Here is a 19,415-nt window from a genome sequence, read left to right as displayed (position 1 = left end):
CCTATTTCTTATGTTCTTATGTGCATTGCTGCTTATGGGACCTTGCTGTGCACAAATCGGCTGCCGCATTTCCTACATTACAGCAGTCACTATACTTCAAAAGTACTGAACTGGCGTAAAGCACTTCGGGGCGTCCTGAGGTCGTGTAAGGTGCTTTATAAATGTAAGGGGTTGAGTTTCCGTTTGTTTCCGCGAGTATTATCAACGCAAAAGATCGGGCAATTTTAAATGTGAGTTGCACCCAAAACCACTTATGTTTTCCGCGGTCTTTTACGCTGGTCCAAGATTCAATTGGCCCGAATCAGTCCACGCCCACAGGTCAAAATTGCGAGATTCCACCGATTGCGCTGGTTCAGGACTGGTCTTCAAATTGTGCTCATTTCCTTGGGCACACAGGCACTGGACGGCACATTTTCAAAGTGTACATCAATGAAACTATTAAATGGTCCAGTATAGTTTTTTTAAAGTCATTTTCAGTGATTTTAAGTTAGGTTACTCACAGCTGGAGGACTGGACACCCTATTAAAAATGCTTATTTTTGGTGATCAACCCATTTTCACCTGTATTAATAAAACTGCACCTGGTTACCGCTCTTAAATACATCAAGGAATAGATTTTAATGGAAAAAAGAAACAATTCTGTTCTATTACGCTGCCTGATTGTGCTGGATTGTGGAAGATTTTAAGTTTGTGATTATGCAAATGAATTTTAGCAGAAACTTGAACTGTAACCTAACCAGTGCAATTTCAAGTGCATTTTGGACGCAATTGAGAAACTCTACCCAGAAACTCTTTCTTTCTTTAACCATCACACACTTGCACTTTCCAGCTAGTGGCTGTGGATAGCAGTCAGGAATCCCGCCTGTGATTTCCCCTCTCTGGCCTAGGAGAGGCCAATTGTAGCGCAGTGACACTGATCTAATGGATTGAGCTCACTTGCTGCTCCCAGTGTGACAACTGACTCAGATGGTACTGATAACCATGCATCACATTTGGATGTTTGAGCTGGATTTTCATTGTCAGCATTCCTGGTGCTGCCCGGGAATGCCTGTTGGACATTTTGAACTCCCAGCCTGGGGGTTCAGAGTTTCTCACCGTTATGATTAATAGCACGATTGGCATGTCTTACTTTGGTTCACAGTCTTTGATTCGACCAGTGGGGCCTGCTCGTCGCAGCGTTTTGTTCTCGTCTTCTTCAACTTCTTGTCCTCGGTGTTGGATTGAACCATCAGAGGCTCCTGACGTTTCTTTTTCTGTTTCTGCTCCAGCAGTGCACGCTGTGTGGACAGAGAAGGCAGGTTTTAGCCAGTGTAATTCAGGTCATCGGGAATGAGAACTATCCAAAATCAGACATGGGACCAAAAAAAGGAGAAGGAAAGAGCAAATGTGGAATACTCTCAATATAAAATGTTACCCACATCTAAATCATTTAGAGTTGTATACTCCCCGGACGTCCCCTCCTCTAATATCAGTTCAATACCAGTCGTTGTATACTCCCTGGACATCCCCTCCTCTAATATCAGTTCAATACCAGTCGTTGTATACTCTCTGGACGTCCCCTCCTCTAATATCAGTTCAATACCAGTCGTTGTATACTCCCCGGACGTCCCCTCCTCTAATATCAGTTCAATACCAGTCGTTGTATACTCCCAGACGTCCCCTCCTCTAATATCAGTTCAATACTCATTGTATACTCCCTGGACGTCCCCTCCTCTAATATCAGTTCAATACCAATTGTTGTATACTCCCTGGACGTCCCCTCCTCTAATATCAGTTCAATACTCATTGTATACTCCCTGGACGTCCCCTCCTCTAATATCAGTTCAATACCAATCGTTGTATACTCCCTGGACGTCCCCTCCTCTAATATCAGTTCAATACCAGTCGTTGTATACTCCCTGGACGTCCCCTCCTCTAATATCAGTTCAATACCAGTCGTTGTATACTCCCTGGACATCCCCTCCTCTAATATCAGTTCAATACCAATCGTTGTATACTCCCTGGACGTCCCCTCCTCTAATATCAGTTCAATACTCATTGTATACTCCCTGGACATCCCCTCCTCTAATATCAGTTCAATACCAGTCATTGTATACTCCCCAGTACTTTCCCTTCTTTAATATCAGTAAACAGTTAATTTCTGACAGAAAAATGTGAATGTCAAATCTCTTGAATCTGTTTGACACAAATCAGTCTCAGTCATTGCCTTTGACCTCTTGAGATATGGCTAAATCTACCCAAAATTCATGTCCCTTCTCTGAAAAGCATGCACTGAAATCCATTAAGTACCAATCTGTCCAGTGAAGTTTGCCTTGGAGATCAATTTGGATTATGCAAAAAACTAGACAGAAAATGTCAGGTGGAACCTCTTCACAAGAAAAATCCTCCCTGGTCCTGTGGAATTTTCACTAGTGTCAGTAGAGCAGCTCAAACCTTGACCGAGCTCCTCCCACCACCATCACAGATAGACACATCCCTACAGAGCTCCTCCTAACACCATCACAGATAGACACGTCCCCACAGAGCTCCTCCCACTTGATCTAATAAGATGTACTGTCAACCCCGAAGATTTACCAACAAGTTCTGACTGCATTAACCTCACTGGAGATGGGCTGGTCTATCAGCCTTGACTTTGTGAATCTAAGCTTATCTGATCTTTAATTTAACCACTGGCCTCCACAGAAGAGGCAGAACAATGAAGAAATAAAACTGGGCAGTATTTTATAACCACTTTCTGTGCAGGATTATAATAAAAGTGATTGTTTTGCACTACAGGGAAAATTAGGGTATTATTCCAGCAGAATGCTGGCGTGTGACTGCCTCAGTGGTTATGGGACTTCTGACTCAGTGATATAATAGCAGCTCCTGCAAAAATGCTCAAGGCTCTCTTCTCATCAGGAATCTGGGGACGGGAGTCTCGATCCAGACTTTTTCCACCTATTAGGAAAAATCTGCAAGTGTCTGCGTACTCTCCTCACTGGGCCACCAGCAAGTTAGTCTTACCAGATCGGTAAGGTTAAAGGTCACGTAAAGACCAATTGTAAGCAATATTACATCTGCAATTTTTGATGTGCAACTGGATTCCCCTCACTCTCGTTGCTGCCCCACCACAGTCCAGCACTAAACTAAAAGGAGAACAAAGTACGTTGTTTTCATTTGATCGAGGCAAAAGATTTTTTGTGTTAAGGAATATTTTGCCATTGCCGTTAAAACCATCACAATTGTGCTATTAACCTTTGGCCTTCTGAATAAGCGGTGAGTACAATCGACCCTGTGAAATTGCACTTTAAGGATTAACGGAAGGACAATCCACCTTAGGAATTAAATTGTCCCACTGCCTGTCAGTTTACATATTAGAAAAGAGAAGATAACTGTACAGGCACTTACCGACCGAGCTCCTCCCACCACCATCACAGATAGACACGTCCCTACAGAGATCCTCCTACCACCATCACAGATAGAAACGTCCCCACAGAGCTCCTCCCAGCACCATCACAGATAGACACGTCCCCACAGAGCTCCTCCCACCACCATCACAGATAGACACGTCCCTACAGAGATCCTCCTACCACCATCACAGATAGAAACGTCCCCACAGAGCTCCTCCCAGCACCATCACAGATAGAAACGTCCCCACAGAGCTCCTCCCACCACCATCACAGATAGACACATCCCCACAGAGCTCCTCCCAGCACCATCACAGATAGACACATCCCCACAGAGCTCCTCCCACCACCATCACAGATAGACACATCCCCACAGAGCTCCTCCCAGCACCATCACAGATAGACACATCCCCACAGAGCTCCTCCCAGCACCATCACAGATAGACACATCCCCACAGAGCTCCTCCCAGCACCATCACAGATAGACACATCCCCACAGAGCTCCTCCCAGCACCATCACAGATAGACACGTCCCTACAGAGATCCTCCTACCACCATCACAGATAGACACATCCCCACAGAGCTCCTCCCAGCACCATCACAGATAGACACATCCCCACAGAGCTCCTCCCAGCACCATCACAGATAGACACATCCCCACAGAGCTCCTCCCAGCACCATCACAGATAGACACGTCCCCACAGAGCTCCTCCCACCACCATCACAGATAGACACATCCCCACAGAGCTCCTCCCAGCACCATCACAGATAGACACGTCCCCACAGAGCTCCTCCCACCACCATCACAGATAGACACGTCCCCACAGAGCTCCTCCCAGCACCATCACAGATAGACACGTCCCCACAGAGCTCCTCCCACCACCATCACAGATAGACACGTCCCCACAGAGCTCCTCCCAGCACCATCACAGATAGACACATCCCCACAGAGCTCCTCCCACCACCATCACAGATAGACACGTCCCCACAGAGCCCCTCCCAGCACCATCACAGATAGACACATCCCCACAGAGCTCCTCCCACCACCATTACAGATAGACACATCCCCACAGAGCTCCTCCCACCACCATCACAGATAGACACATCCCCACAGAGCCTCTCCCACCACCATCACAGATCGACACATCCCTACAGTGCTCCTCCCACCACCATCACAGATAGACACATCCCCACAGAGCCCCTCCCACCACCATCACAGATCGACACATCCCTACAGAGCTCCTCCCACCACCATCACAGATAGTCACTTCCCCACAGAGCTCCTCCCAGCACCATCACAGATAGACACGTCCCTACAGTGCTCCTCCCACCACCATCACAGATAGACACATCCCTACAGAGCTCCTCCCAGCACCATCACAGATAGTCACATCCCCACAGAGCCCCTCCCACCACCATCACAGATAGTCACATCCCCACAGAGCCCCTCCCACCACCATCACAGATCGACACATCCCTACAGTGCTCCTCCCACCACCATCACAGATCGACACATCCCTACAGAGCTCCTCCCACCACCATCACAGATAGTCACTTCCCCACAGAGCTCCTCCCAGCACCATCACAGATAGACACGTCCCCACAGAGCTCCTCCCACCACCATCACAGATAGACACGTCCCCACAGAGCTCCTCCCAGCACCATCACAGATAGTCACATCCCCACAGAGCCCCTCCCACCACCATCACAGATAGTCACATCCCCACAGAGCCCCTCCCACCACCATCACAGATAGTCACATCCCCACAGAGCTCCTCCCAGCACCATCACAGATAGTCACATCCCCACAGAGCCCCTCCCACCACCATCACAGATAGACACGTACCCACAGAGCTCCTCCCACCACCATCACAGATAGTCACATCCCCACAGAGCCCCTCCCACCACCATCACAGATAGACACGTCCCCACAGAGCTCCTCCCACCACCATCACAGATAGACACGTCCCCACAGAGCTCCTCCACAGTGGTTAATATGTTTTTACAATTTAATTTTCTTCATACTGATTATTTACATGGCTGCAATCATGAGTTAGAGTAAGACATGGTGTGATGTGACGTGATTTAAACAAAGTGAGCATGTAGGAAGTCAGTAGAGTGAAAAGAACAGTGTATTTGGAGCTTATCGAAGCACTGATCCTGGAATTAGTGATAACATAGAGAAGAACAAGAAAGATTGTGATGGAGACTCAAGGGAAGAGACAGATCATCGAAAAGAAAGAGGAAACTGAGCTTCGTGGAGAGGATGTGAGAATTTCACCTGCCAAGTGGCATAGTGAAGGCAAGAATGTCACTGGAGGAACGGAGGACTAAGATGGAGCCAAAGATGGTCACTGTTGGGCTGAACTTGAGAGAGACCTGAGAAAACTGTGGGGGTAATTTCTAGCTTCACTGTTTAGGGGGGGAACCAATGGAGCGGATCGTCCGGCCGTTCCAATACTGTCCGATTTCCACTTCCAACGGTTTCAATGGAAATGAACATCGGGCTAATTCTATAATGTGCATGTGATCTGTTCCACTGGTAGACCGCCCTGGTGGTGAAGGTGAAGATTACCCCATGAGTCTTTGAAGAATTGAAAGATTGAAATTTGAAATGGGCAGGAATGCAAACAGGGCGGAATTCCATCGGCCGCCTGTTATACCTCCCACTCGTTCAGTTACATTGACTTCACTAGAACGGAATATTGGGCGGGATGTTTAACTGGCGGCAGATGTGACACCATCTGTTTTACGTCCCCGCCCAAGTTGAATTTGACCCCTAAGATTTTCATCACCCCGTTAGAAGGCGTGAAGAAAATCACAAGTAGCGTTTCAGCCACTGGAGCGTAAGAAGTAGTGATGATAAGTAGTTGGAGGGAGCCAGATCCTGCCTAAGGCTTGTGTGATGGCCAACCCGATTTCAAATGATTAATCAAGAGCAGAGTTACAGAAGCATGTAACATAGACAACAGTGAACTGGGCATCCTGAAAAGCGTTCTGCAACGTCAGGAAACTAGCCAGAACTTTCAAGATTAATGGATAAATTGAAAGTAAACGTGCCAGTCTTCAGTTAATTGTGTTGTACCAATTGTGAGTTGTGGTAAAATATTCTATGCTGTAGCGTTAGCTCTCTGGGAGTGGTTTCAAACGTACTGAAATGCCTTTAACTAAGGAATCTCAACTTCCATTGAATAGAAAAGTCCATCATCCCATCGATCAAAGTTGGATTTTAAATGGGAACTGCAAGATCAGTATTCAACACAGTGCCACTCCTCAGCAAAGTAGGCTTTCCTATTGTAATGACACCTCATGAAGGGGTTTGAGAGAGTAAATAGAGAGAAATTGTTTCCACTGGCACGGAGGGTCGGTAACCAAAGGACACAGATTTAAGGTAATTGGCAGAAGAACCAGAGGGAGATGGGGAGAAATTTTTTTCACGCAGTGAGTTGTTATGATCTGGAATTCACTGCCTGAAAGGATGGTGGAAGCAGATTCAATAGTAACTTTCAAAAGGAAATTGGATAAATAATTGAAGGGGAGAAAACTGCAGGACTATGGGGAAAGAGCAGGGGAGTGGAACTAATTGGATAGCTCTTTCAAAGAGTCGGCACAGGCACGATGGGCCAAACGGCCTCCTTTTGTGCTGTAAGATTCTATGATTCTATGATCTCAGCCCTGAAATGATACCATGGGATACTAAAGCATGAATGTTGAACTCATTGACCTGTTATCACTATTTAAGCCAAGGCATTAAACTAATAATAATAAATGGGTTAACACCTTCACTAAAATGGAGGAGGATGGAACTTCAGACCAACACATTAAAAATTCTGTGGCGAGTGACTCACCTCCTGACTCCCCAAAGCCTTTCCACCATCTACAAGGCACAAGTCAGGAGTGTGATGGAATACTCTCCACTTGCCTGGATGAGTGCAGCTCCAACAACACTCAAGAAGCTTGACACCATCCAGGACAAAGCAGCCCACTTGATTGGCACCCCATCCACCACGATAAACATTCACTCCCTTCACCACCGGCACCCCGTGGCTGCAGTGTGTACCATCCACAGGATGCACTGCAGCAGCTCACCAAGGCTTCTTCAACAGCACTTCCTAAACCCGCGACCTCTACCACCTAGAAGGACAAGGGCAGCAGGCACATGGGAACAACACCACCTGCACATTCCCCTCCAAGTCACACACCATCTCGACTTGGAAATATATCGCCGTTCCTTCATTGTCGCTGGGTCAAAATCCTGGAACTCCCTTCCTAACAACACTGTGGGAGAACCGTCACCACACGGACTGCAGCGGTTCAAGAAGGCGGCTCACCACCACCTTCTCAAGGGCAATTAGGGATGGGCAATAAATGCTGGCCTTGCCAGCGACGCCCACATCCCATGAATGAATTAAAAAAAAATTCCTCCACTATTATCCCACAATGTAATTTCAGAGCCCCCATATGTTCAAAAGTAAACCCCACCTCGTGTACCACCTCTCTCCCTCCCAGGCCCCACCCTGCACCCCCACCCGATCCACTAAGCACTCTACCACTCTCCTGTAACATAAGTTTCTACCAATTCATCAAACACAATTGCTCCAAAGCTAAGCAACAGAAGGTGAAAGGAGATATTTGGCTCATCATTCATTGCAGGGGCTCAGTTCATCCCCTCCCAGTGTGTCCTCTCAGTGTTTTATATTCTGTTCTACAGCACACTGTCGCCATTGTTTCAAACACCAAGCAGCCGCTGACATGTATTTTTGGTCTTTGAGTGCATTTGCCATATGGATTCACTGAAGGAAGTAATGCAGACAAGCTGTCGCTCACTCAGCATGATGTCAACATGTCACCAGGAGACACCCAGGCCCATCAGAAGTGTGCCATTCTCTTACACTTTAAGTTTGTGGGGGTCCAATTAGTTCCCATTCAGGTATTGTTTTCCACATGTGGGTTGAAATTGTTAACATTTCTGTATTAAATTCCTCTCTCCTCTATTTTAACAAGGGTGCTGACCATTCAAACACATCGGTCCCAAGTTTCTCCAGCCCAGAGGAAACTGCAGCTCACCATCACGTTTCACAAGAACCAGTCAATATTCCATTTACTGTTAACTGGAGGTGTCAGCCATGGCTCAGTAGTATCACTCTCGCCTCTGAGTCAGAAGGTTGTGGGTCCTCGTCCCATTACAGAGACTTGAGCACATAATCTAGGCTGACACTCCAGCGCAGTACTGAGAGAGTGCTGCACTGTCAGAGGAGCCGTCCTTCAGATAAGGCCCCATCTGCCCTCACAGGTGGACATAAAAGATCCCATGACACTATTCAAAGAAGAGCAGGGGAGTTCTCTCTGGTGTCCTGGCCAATATTTAGCCCTCAATCAACAACTAATAACAGTTTATCTGGCCATTATCACGTTGCTGTTTGTGGGATCTTGCTGTGCGCAAATTGGCTGCCGTATTACAACAGTGACTACATTTCAAAACTAATGCACTTTGGGATGTCCTGAGGTTGTGAAAGGTGATGTATAAATGCAAGTCTTTCTTTCTAGATATAATTTTCCAGAAGTCAGCTTGACATCTCAACCTGCTGTAATGATGTAACGATCATTAATGCCCTAGGACGGGGACAGGTACATGATCAGACACAAAGGACGCAGAGCGCACCGACAGGAAGTGCCAGCTTTGACAGATGTGACTAGAAAACCAAATTTAACTGTCTTGACCCCAAACCAGCAACCAAAGCTAGCAGGTATAGATTTTAACATAGAGAGCACAGAATCATACAGGTCAGAATGAGGCCATTCGGCCCATCATGCCTGTGCCGGCTCTTTGAAACAGCTATCCAATTAGTCCCACTATCCGCTTTTTCCCCATAACCCTGCAATTTTTTCCTTTTCAAGTATTTATCCAATTCCCTTTTGAAAGTTACTATTGAATCTGCTTCCACCGCCCTTTCAGGCTGTGCATTCCAGATCATAACAACTCACTGCGTAAAAAAAATTCTCCGCATTTCCCTCATGATTCTTTTGCCAATTATCTTAAATCTGTGTCCTCTGGTTACTGATCCATCTGCCAAAGGAAACAATTTCTCGCTATCAACTCTATTAAAACCCCTCATCAATTTGAACACCTCTATTAAATCTCCCCATAACCTTCTCTGCTCCAAGGAGAACAATCCTAGTTTCTGTAGTCTCTCCACATAATTGAAGTCCCTCATCACTGGTAAATGTGGTAAAACTCCTCTGCCCTCTCTCCAAGGCCTTGACATCCTTCATAAAATGTGGTGCCCAGAATTGGATACAACCTAGAGCTCATTTTCCAGTGCGACACAATTAAAAACGACATTTGTTTCTGTGCTCATCACTCTGAGAGATGGTGGCGTTGGGAAATGGAACACACTGCCCATTTCATGTATCAAAAGGATAATTTTTCTGCCTTCACACTCCTGGTGGGGAGCCTTGTCTATTGGGAGCAGATAAGGAAAACCATCTGCAGCATGTACCTGGATTTTGATAAGCACTCTAGGCGGGAGAGGGTCCCTGCTGGGAGACATACCTCTCCAGTCAACATCAAGCACTCCCAGGTCAGATGCACCACAGTTAGAAAAAGCTTCCTCAATCAAGCTTCCCCCATCTTGTCCCAACTGAATACCTCAACCACAACCTCAGAAGAGCCATTCTTAATGCACCAGTGTGAGATTTTACATTTACTTATGTGGCTCGGTGTCAATATTTGTCTGTTGACGCTCCTGTGAGGCGCCTTAGGTCGTTTCAGGGTTAGGGTTATGTTAAAGGTGCTACACAAATGCAAGTTCTTGTTGATACAACACCAGCTAGCCTGTGCCCTCTCTGGGTGAGACTGGCAATGTTAAGCAGAACTAAAGGCAGCTTTGTACAGCCATGCTCACATGGAACTGCATCGACACTGGCCAAAGTCACTTCACGCAGGATCCATAGAACCATAGAAAAGATACAGTACAGAAGGGGGCCATTCAGCCCATCGTGTCCGTGCCGGCTTGAAGAACAACCAGGTGCCCATTCTAATCCCACCTTCCAGCACCCAGTCCGTAGCCCTGCAGCTTACAGCACTTTAGGTGCAGGTCCAGGTGCTGTTTAAAAGATTTGAGGGTCCCTGCCTCTACCACCAATTCGGGCAGCGAATTCCATACACCCACCACCCTCTGGGTAAAAAAGTTTTTCCTCATGTCCCCTCTAATCCTTCCGCCAATCAGCTTAAATCTATGTCCTCTAGTTCTTGAACTCTCCGCTAGGGGAAACAGGTACTTCCTGTCTACTCTATCTGGGCACCTCATAATTTTGTACACCTCAATCAAGTCTCCCCTCAGCCTCCTCTGCTCCAAGGAAAACAACCCCAGCCTATCCAATCTCTCCTCATAGCTGCAATTTTCAAGCCCTGGCAACATTCTTGTAAATCTTCTCTGCACTCTCTCCAGAGCAATTATGTCCTTTCTGCAATGTGGTGACCAGAACTGCGCACAATACTCCAGCTGTGGCCTTACCAGCATTTTATACAGTTCCATCAATACATCCCTGCTTTTGTATTCTATACCTCAGCTAATAACAGAGAGCATTCCATATGCCTTCTTCTCAACCTTATCTACCTATACTGCCACCTTCAGGGACCTGTGCACATGCACTCCAAGGTCACTCACTTCCTCCACCCCTCTCAATATATTCCCTTTTACTGTTTGCCCTCCCTAAGTGCATTACTTCACACTTCTCCGGGTTGAACTCCATTTGCCACTTTTCCACCCACTCCACCAACCCATTGATATCTTCTTGGAGTCTACAGCTATCCTCTTCACTATCAACTACACGGCCAATTTTTGTGTCGTCTGCAAATTTGCCAATCATGCCCCCCTACATTCAATTCCAAATCATTAATATATACCACAGACAGCAAGGGACCCAACACTGAGCCCTGTGGCACACCACTGGAAACGGATTTCCATTCGCAAAGACATCCATCGACTTTTACCCTTTGTTTCCTGTTACTGAGCCAATTTTGGATCCAATTCACTACATTTCCCTGTATCCCATGGGATTTTACCTTTCTGACCAATCTGCCATGTGGGACCTTGTCAAATGCCTTACTAAAATCCATGTAGACAACATCCACTGCACTACCCTCATCAATCCTCCTTGTCACTTCCTCAAAGAATTCAATCAGATTTGTAAGGCATGACCTTCCCCGAACAAATCCATGCTGATTATTCCTGATTAAACCATGCCTTTCCAAGTGACAGTTTATTCGATCTCTCCGTATTGATTCTAATAGTTTGCCACCACTGAGGTAAGACTGACCCGCCTATAATTGTTTGGCCTTTCCCTCGTACCCTTTTTAAACAATGGTACTACGTTTGCAGTCTTCCAGTCCTCCAGTACCTCCCCTGTATCTAGTGAGGATTGGAAAATGATCCTCAGAGCATCCACTATTTCCTCCCTGGCTTCCTTCAATAGCCTAGGAAACAATCCTGGTGACTTATCAACTTTCAAGGATTCCAGTCCCTCTAGTACTTCCTCTCTCGTTATGTTTACCTTATCCAGTATTTCACACCTCTCCTCTTTAACTACTACATCCGGATCATCCCTTTCCTTTGTGAATACGGAGACAAAATATTCATTTAAAACCCTACCCACATCCTCTGCTTCTACACACAAGTTACCCTTATCATCCCTGATAGGTCCCACCTTTTCCTTAGCTATCCTCTTGTTCTTAATATACTGATAAAACATGTTTGGGTTTTTTAAAATCTTACTAGCTAATATTTTTTCATGCCCTCTCTTTGCTTTCCTTATTTCCTTTTTTACGTGATCCCTGTACTTTCTATACTCTCGGCTTTCTGCAGTATTTAGTTTTCTGTGACAGTCATAAACTTTCTTTTTCTGCTTTATCTTACCCCGTATACTTCTAGACAACCAGGGGGCTCTAAATTTGGCAGTGCCACCCTTTTTCTTTGAGGGGACGTGTCTGCATTGTACCTGTAGAATTTCACTTTTTAGTGCCTCCCACTGGCTTGCCACTGATTTCTCCTCAAGTAGTTGTGTCCAGTCCACTTCTGCCAAATCACCTCTTAGTTCTGTAAAATTTGCCTTCCCCCAATTTAAAACGTTTACTCCTGATTTTACACTGCCCTTTTCCATAATAATGCTAAAACTAACTGAATTGTGGTCACTATCCCCAATATGGTCACCCACTGTCACTTCACCCACTTGCCCATCTTCATTTCCCTGGACTAAATCTAGAATTGCATCCCCTCTTGTTGGGCTTGTCACGTACTGGCTAAAAAAGTTCTCCTGGACACCGATCAAGAATTTTGCGCTGTTTGAATCTCAGTTGATGTTCGGGTAGTTGAAGTCCCCTACTATTGTTGCCCTCTTATTTTTGCACTCAGAAATTTCCCTACATATTTGTTCTTCTATCTCCCTTTCGCTATTCGGGGGTCTATAGTACACTCCTAGTTGTGTGACTGCCCCTTTTTTATTTCTTAGCTCAACCCATATGGCCTCGATTGATGATCCATTTAGCATATCATCCCTTCTCACAACTGTAATTAATTTTTTCCCCAATAATGCTACACCCCCTCCTTTTTTTTATCACCCACTCCATCCTGCCTGAAAACTCTATATCCAGGGATATTGAGCTGCCAATTATCCCCTCCTTAAGCCAGGTTTCCATTATAGCAATGATATCATGCTGCCATGTGTCTATCTGTGCCCTTAGCTCATCTGCTTTGTTTGTAATACTCCTTGCATTGAAGTATACACCCTTTAACCCCGTCAAATTCCTGTGCTGAACACTATTTAACCTTTGTTTCTTTTGCCTTTCTGAGTCGCGAACTACGTCACTAACTGCTTTTCTACTTCCCGTTTCCTGGTCTGAATTTGTTCTATCTGTACCAGTCCTTTGGTTCCCATCCCCCTGCCATACTAGTTTAAACCCTCCCCAACAGAACGAGCAAATGCCCCCGCGAGGATATTGGTCCCGGTTCTGCTTGGGTGCAACCCGTCCAGCTTGTACAGGTCCCGCCTTTCCCAGAATCAGTCCCAATGCCACAGAATTTAAACCCCTCCCTCCTACACCATCTGTTTCTGCTCTCGCTAGCACGTGGCACTGGGAGTAATCCTGAGATTAATCCGTAATTTGTACTGCCATTCATCCCATCAGTCTGGTCTGAATTTCAAACTAGGCCCCAGGATGATAAGGCCAAGTTGTTACCCACTGCATCACCCAGTCACCAGAAGGTTTGTTGATTTATCATAGAATCATAGAATCATACAAAGGTTACAGCACAGAAGGAGGCCATTCAGCTTGTCGAGCTCGTGCCGTCTCTCTGCAAGAGCAATCCAGCTAGTCCCACTCCCCCGCCCTTTCCCCATAGCCCTGCAAATTTGTTTTCTTCAAGTACTTATCCAGTTCCCTTTTGAGGGCCATGATTGAATCTGCCTCCACCACCTCCTCAGGCAGTGCATCCCGGATCCTAACCACTCGCTGCGTAAAAATGTTTTTCCTCATGTCACCTTTGGTTCTTCTGCCAATCACCGTAAATCTGTGTCCTCTGGTTCTCGACCCTTCAGCCAATGGGAACAGTTTCTCTCTATCTACTCTGTCTGGACCCCTCATGATTTTGAACACCTCTATCAAATCTCCTCTCAACCTTCTCTGCTCTAAGGAGAACAACCCCAGCTTCTCCAGTCTATCCACGTAACTGAGGTCCCTCATCCCTGGAACCATTCTAGTAAATCTTTTCTGCACCCTCTCTAAGGCCTTCACATCCTTCCTAAAGTGCGGTGCCCAGAATTGGACACAATACTCCAGTTGTGATCGAACCAGTTTTTTATAAAGGTTCATCATAACCTCCTTGCTTTTGTACTCTCTGCCTCTATTTATAAAGCCCAGGATCCCGTCTGCTTTTTTTAACCACTTTTTCAACTGCCCTGCCATCTCCAAAGACCTGTGCAGATATGCCCCCAGGTCTCCCTGTTCCTGCACCCACTTTAGAATTGTGCCCTCTAGTTTATATTGCCTCTCCTCATTCTTCCTACTGAAATGTATCGTTTTGTATTTTTCTGCATTAAATTTCATCTGCCACGTGTCCGCCCATGTCACCAGCCTGTCTATATCCTCTTGAATATCACTATCCTCCTCACTGATCACTACCCTTCCAAGTTTTGTGTCATCTGCAAATTTTGAAATTGTGCCCTGTACACCTGTTAAGGTCTGTTCACAGCTCAGATTTACATACAATGAATGTAAGAGAGGTCACTTACCGTCAGAGAGCAATGGAATGAAAGCAAGAAAGGAGGACAGAGAAGGATGTGTTAGATCAGGCTGGCAGAACAATAAATGTCAACTTTAACACTCATAAATAATGAGATAAAAGGAGGGAAAGGTGTAGATTGTCGTGGAGTCTGGTAACGGTTGATCCCAGTGCTGCTACCTGAACCCACTGCGGTACTGTACATTGCATTGTTTGCACCATTGTGGTGTTTTCTGGAACTAATTATTCTACCTCTTTGCCCAATGACACTGACTCATGCTGAGTACAGGTCCAGGAGTGCTGCACCTCGCACAAATTCATTGTTCTTTACATATACATGGCTAGACGTGACTCTTTGACCATGGGGTGCATTAAATCTGTGACTTCACCACACATCCCCACTTTCCAGCAGGGGTCACTGTACACATGTGCACACACATAACACACACACGACACGCACATATGTGCATGCACACGCGCACACACATGTGCACACATACATGCAACATACACACATGAAGACACACATGCGCCCACAAGCTCGTGCCCGCACACACATACACGCGCGAGAACGGATGTGTGAGCGTGCATACACAAACGAACATACATACGCACACACAGATGCGCACAGACACACTATACACACACACATTGTACACACACACGGGGCACACTCTGGGGTTAATTTGATTTTTGGCTGGACGTCCATTCCGCTGGCGAAGAGGCGGCCATGACTTTGAGGCCCCTGCCTCGTTTAAATTTGACAGGCGAGCTGCGGATGCCATCGGGCTTCCCGATGCAGCTTGTCGCTCTTCAGCCTCAGGAATGCCCAGAGGTAGGTCCTCGGTGCGGAGCCAGTGCTGGGGCGGGGAGAGGCTGGGCCGGCAACGATCTGCAGTATTTCAGTGGAACCGGGACAAACTGCTCCTTCCCACATTACAAAACATCCATTTTGATCATTTTTCTGTCCGTTTCCTGATTGGATCATCAGTATACATGGGTGGAGCGTCCGTGTTGTCAGCTCTGCCCATGTACCCCTTAAAATTGCAGTCGGGGTCCCAACTACATCATTAGGACCCCGATTTGATTGGGAAAGAGGCCGACCTCTTGTTTCAGGCACGAGCTCTGAGCACCCAGCGGTCGGCCTCTGTGTGAATCGCAGTGGGGCGATGACCCGGGTTAAGGGGGCAGTAAGGTTACCGACCCCATTTTTAGGCCATTGCCGCCCCTGTTAGCACCGATATTACCCAGTGAAAATAATCCCCGCTGTCTCAAGCTCCAAATTTAATTCCTGGAAGGTCGGCCTCCCTCCAGTTCTGTCCTGATGGATCTCTCTCCGGTCACCTCATCGTGAGACCATAGTTACTGCACTAGTTTAACGTGTTAGTGATAAATTCCAGTGTGTGCTGTTGAACAAATTGATAAAATGTTTGTAAGTGTTACACAACGGGGTGGGGAGGGGGTTAACTCGGAGAAGGATTTGGCCTGTGTTGGGGGGTTGGCAGGATGGGAGGGGGGGCAAACGAGCCCGACTCCGACAGCATGAGTCTCCGGGGGATTTTAACTCCCAGGCCTTATCTGTATGCCACCGGGCGGGAGCGGATATTCGGGAGGCAGGAGGCTGGCACTGAAGGGAGGCTCACCGGTTATTGGCAGGGAGGGGGTCTCGGGAGGGTCTCGGGGGGGGGGGGGGGGAGGGGGGAGGGAACGGTGGAGCCCGGGGCAGGGGAGACCTAAACATCCCTCCATTCGCCTGCTCCTCCTGGCCCCACAAGGAAGGTAGAAGAACTTACCTTCAGCGGCTCCTGATCCTGGATCCCCTTCCCGCTGTCTTCACCTGGCAGGAAAGCTACAGCAGCTGCCCCCCACCCCCCGCGATGACATCATCGGATCCTGATCTGCATATTTAAAGAAGCACTCCGCCGGTTTTTAGGCGGAATGCCTTTGCCTCCTGCTCGGAAGGGCCGGTTAAAATGGAAGACAGTGGGATCCGGGCGGGACATCGACCGAGTGCGAGTTTAACTGCCCTGCCAGACGGGTAGGGTTAAAATCCCCCTCCCCCCGGAGTGCCAAAAGTAACACAACAAGGAAACAGACAAGCTCCGACATGAGAAAAAACAAATAAAAACTTGGAGAAGATGGGGAAAAATGGAGACAGCAACCAACAAGGAGAATGCAGACTGCAGATACTTCCGCTTATTTGAAGTAAATTAGCACGTGTAGGAATTTGACACAAATGTGTTAACCAGTCTGCTACACTCAGCACTGAGAGATTTCAAACAGCTGCAGGCCACAATCGGACGTACTGTATAAACTGGCGAGCAATCATGCTTTACACCGTTACCTAGTAGATTCTATGCAAGGATAAGAAAGAAAAGAAAGACTTTCATTTATATAGTGCCTTTCACAACCTCAGGATGACCCAAATCACATTACAGTCAATAAAGTATTTTTGAAGTGTAGTCACTGTTGTAATGTAGGAAACGCAGCAGCCAATTTGCGCACAGCAAGATCCCACAAACAGCAATGAGATAAATGACCAGATCATCTGTTTTTTTTTAGTGATGTTGGTTGAGGGATAAATATAGGCCAGGACATTAGGGAGAACTCCCCTGCTCTTCTTCGAAATAGCCTGATTTCCGTTCCCTAGCGCAGGATTACTGAAGTCAGTTGTAGCAGCATTGTCCCACCCTGGGACAGATCAGCTGACTCAGTACTGAGGTCTATCGATTCTACATGGGATATCTATTGACGGAATTAGCAGGTGAGCTGTCAGAACAGTCACATAAAAACCTCAACCAACATTGGAAGACAAGCGACTCTATCTAAACCTTTTCTTTCTCATTTATGAAGTTTTAAGACTGATGAGGAGGGCAAGTAGTTTGTTATCTCAGAGCCAATCACTAACTCTCACTGGGTCCTGGATTTCTTGTGCAAAATTACACCATTTAAATGACAAATCCCGCTGGTGAGTGTAAAAAGCCACAGGGTTCATTAGGGGATGCCATACTGTGTCTAATCGCTTGGCCTATCAATGACTACAACAATAACTTGGATTTATATAACACCGTTAATGTAGGAAAATGTCCCAAGGCGCTTCACAGGAGCGTGACCCCGAGCCAAAGAAGGAGATATTAAGACAGATGACTGAAAGCTTGGTCAAGGAGGCAGGTTTTAAGGAGGGTCTTCGAGGAGGAGAGAGAGGTGGAGAAGCGGAGAGGTTTAGGGAGGGAATTCCAGAGCCCAGGGATGAGACAGATGAAGGCACGGCCGCCAATGGTGGGGCAAAGGAAGTGGGGGATGGACAAGAGACCAGGATTGGAGATCTTGGAGGGTCGTAGGGCTGGAGGAAGTTACAGAGATAGGGAGGGGCACGGCCTTGGAGGGATTTGAAAACAAGGATGAGAATTTTAAAATCGTGGCGTTGCCGGACCGGGAGCCAATGTAGGTCAGTGAGCACAGGGGTGATGGGTGAACAGGACTTGATGTGAGTTAGGATACGGGCAGCAGAGTTTTGGATGAGCTCAGGTTTACGAAGGGTGGAAGATGGGAGGCCGGCCAGGAGAGCATTGGAATAGTCAAGACTGGAGGTAACAAAAGCATGGATGAGGGTTTCAGCAGCAGATGGGCAGAGGCAGGGGCGGAGATGAATGATGCCGTGACTCAGAGTCTTACCAGTTGCTTTCTGAACTTTTTAACAGCCTTCAGAATGTGGTCATTCTCCAGCAATGGAGCCTGGATTTCAGATTTACGACAATCAATTTAAGGCTTGATTTCGGGCCTTTCCCTTGCCGATGTTAACTCCACCATTCCCCCCTCCTCTTCAGAAGATGCTGACTGTTGCTGGGTGAGATTCCATAGCCACCAGCAGCCCACCTGCATCTCACTCAAGTGGCTGTTCTTCATGTGTGCACCTGGACGATGAAAGCTGACAGGCTATTTGACAGTGAGGGGCATCACAGCTGAGCCTCAGTCGACACTCACACACTTTATAAGAGGAGTAACTCAATGACGATTTGTTTCCTACTTTACAATAGTGACTACATTTCAAAAGGTACTTCATTGGCTGTAAAACGCATTGGGATGTCCTGAGGTTGTGAAAGGCGCTATATAAATGCAAGTCTTTCTTTCTTTCCCTTTGCTGAGGGAACACTAAAGGCCACTAAAGGCACTCTTGCCGCTGAGATCAACAAACTCGTCAATGAACAGGGATCGACCCTGGACCTTGCTCAGTATCCCACTGGGCAGCACACTTAGCAAGGTTTCCTTTTATAATATTTCCATTCAGTAAGTGTTTGGGAACTTTACTCTAGATGCAGATAGCGGGTATGGAGTCAGTGCTAAGCTAATTCCCTCAGCTTAGCAGCACTGCAGCTCCCAGCCATGCGTAAAGCAGATCATTCAAAGCTCCAGCAGTGATGTAAGAGACAAGGGTTAGAGGAGATATTCTTAAACTAATTAACGTGCCACATTGTGCATTGATTTTTCTCTTCATATGATTCCTACCCCATGCTCTACATTCGGAGACATGAGTTCAAATCCCGCCGCAGCAGCTGGGGAACTTAAATTCAGTTAATTAAATAAAATCTGGAATATAAAGCTAGTATCAGTAATGGTGGCCATGAAACTACCGGATTATCGTAAAAACCTATCTGGTTCACTAATGTCCTTTAGGGAAGGAAACCTGCTGTCCTTACCCGGTCTGGCCTATATGTGACTCCAGACCCACAGCAATGTGGTTGATTCTTAAC

The 19,415-nt window shown here is 46.7% G+C and overlaps 1 protein-coding gene across 1 annotated transcript in view; it reads right to left on the bottom strand.

Moving 5' to 3' along the window:
- LOC137344330 (tubby-related protein 3-like) overlaps positions 1–19,415 on the bottom strand; it is a 104,588-nt gene that overhangs the window by 43,351 nt on the left and 41,822 nt on the right. The window contains exons 4-5 of the mRNA XM_068007192.1: positions 18,340–18,399; positions 1,129–1,276 (exon numbers count right to left, since the gene is read on the bottom strand). Coding sequence (XP_067863293.1) covers positions 1,129–1,276; positions 18,340–18,399 — 208 coding nt within the window. The remainder of the gene's footprint in view (positions 1–1,128; positions 1,277–18,339; positions 18,400–19,415) is intronic.

The sequence above is a fragment of the Heptranchias perlo genome, chromosome 27 (assembly GCF_035084215.1).
Source record: "Heptranchias perlo isolate sHepPer1 chromosome 27, sHepPer1.hap1, whole genome shotgun sequence".
Lineage (NCBI taxonomy): Eukaryota > Metazoa > Chordata > Chondrichthyes > Hexanchiformes > Hexanchidae > Heptranchias > Heptranchias perlo.
This window is presented reverse-complemented; position numbering and strand designations above follow the sequence as displayed.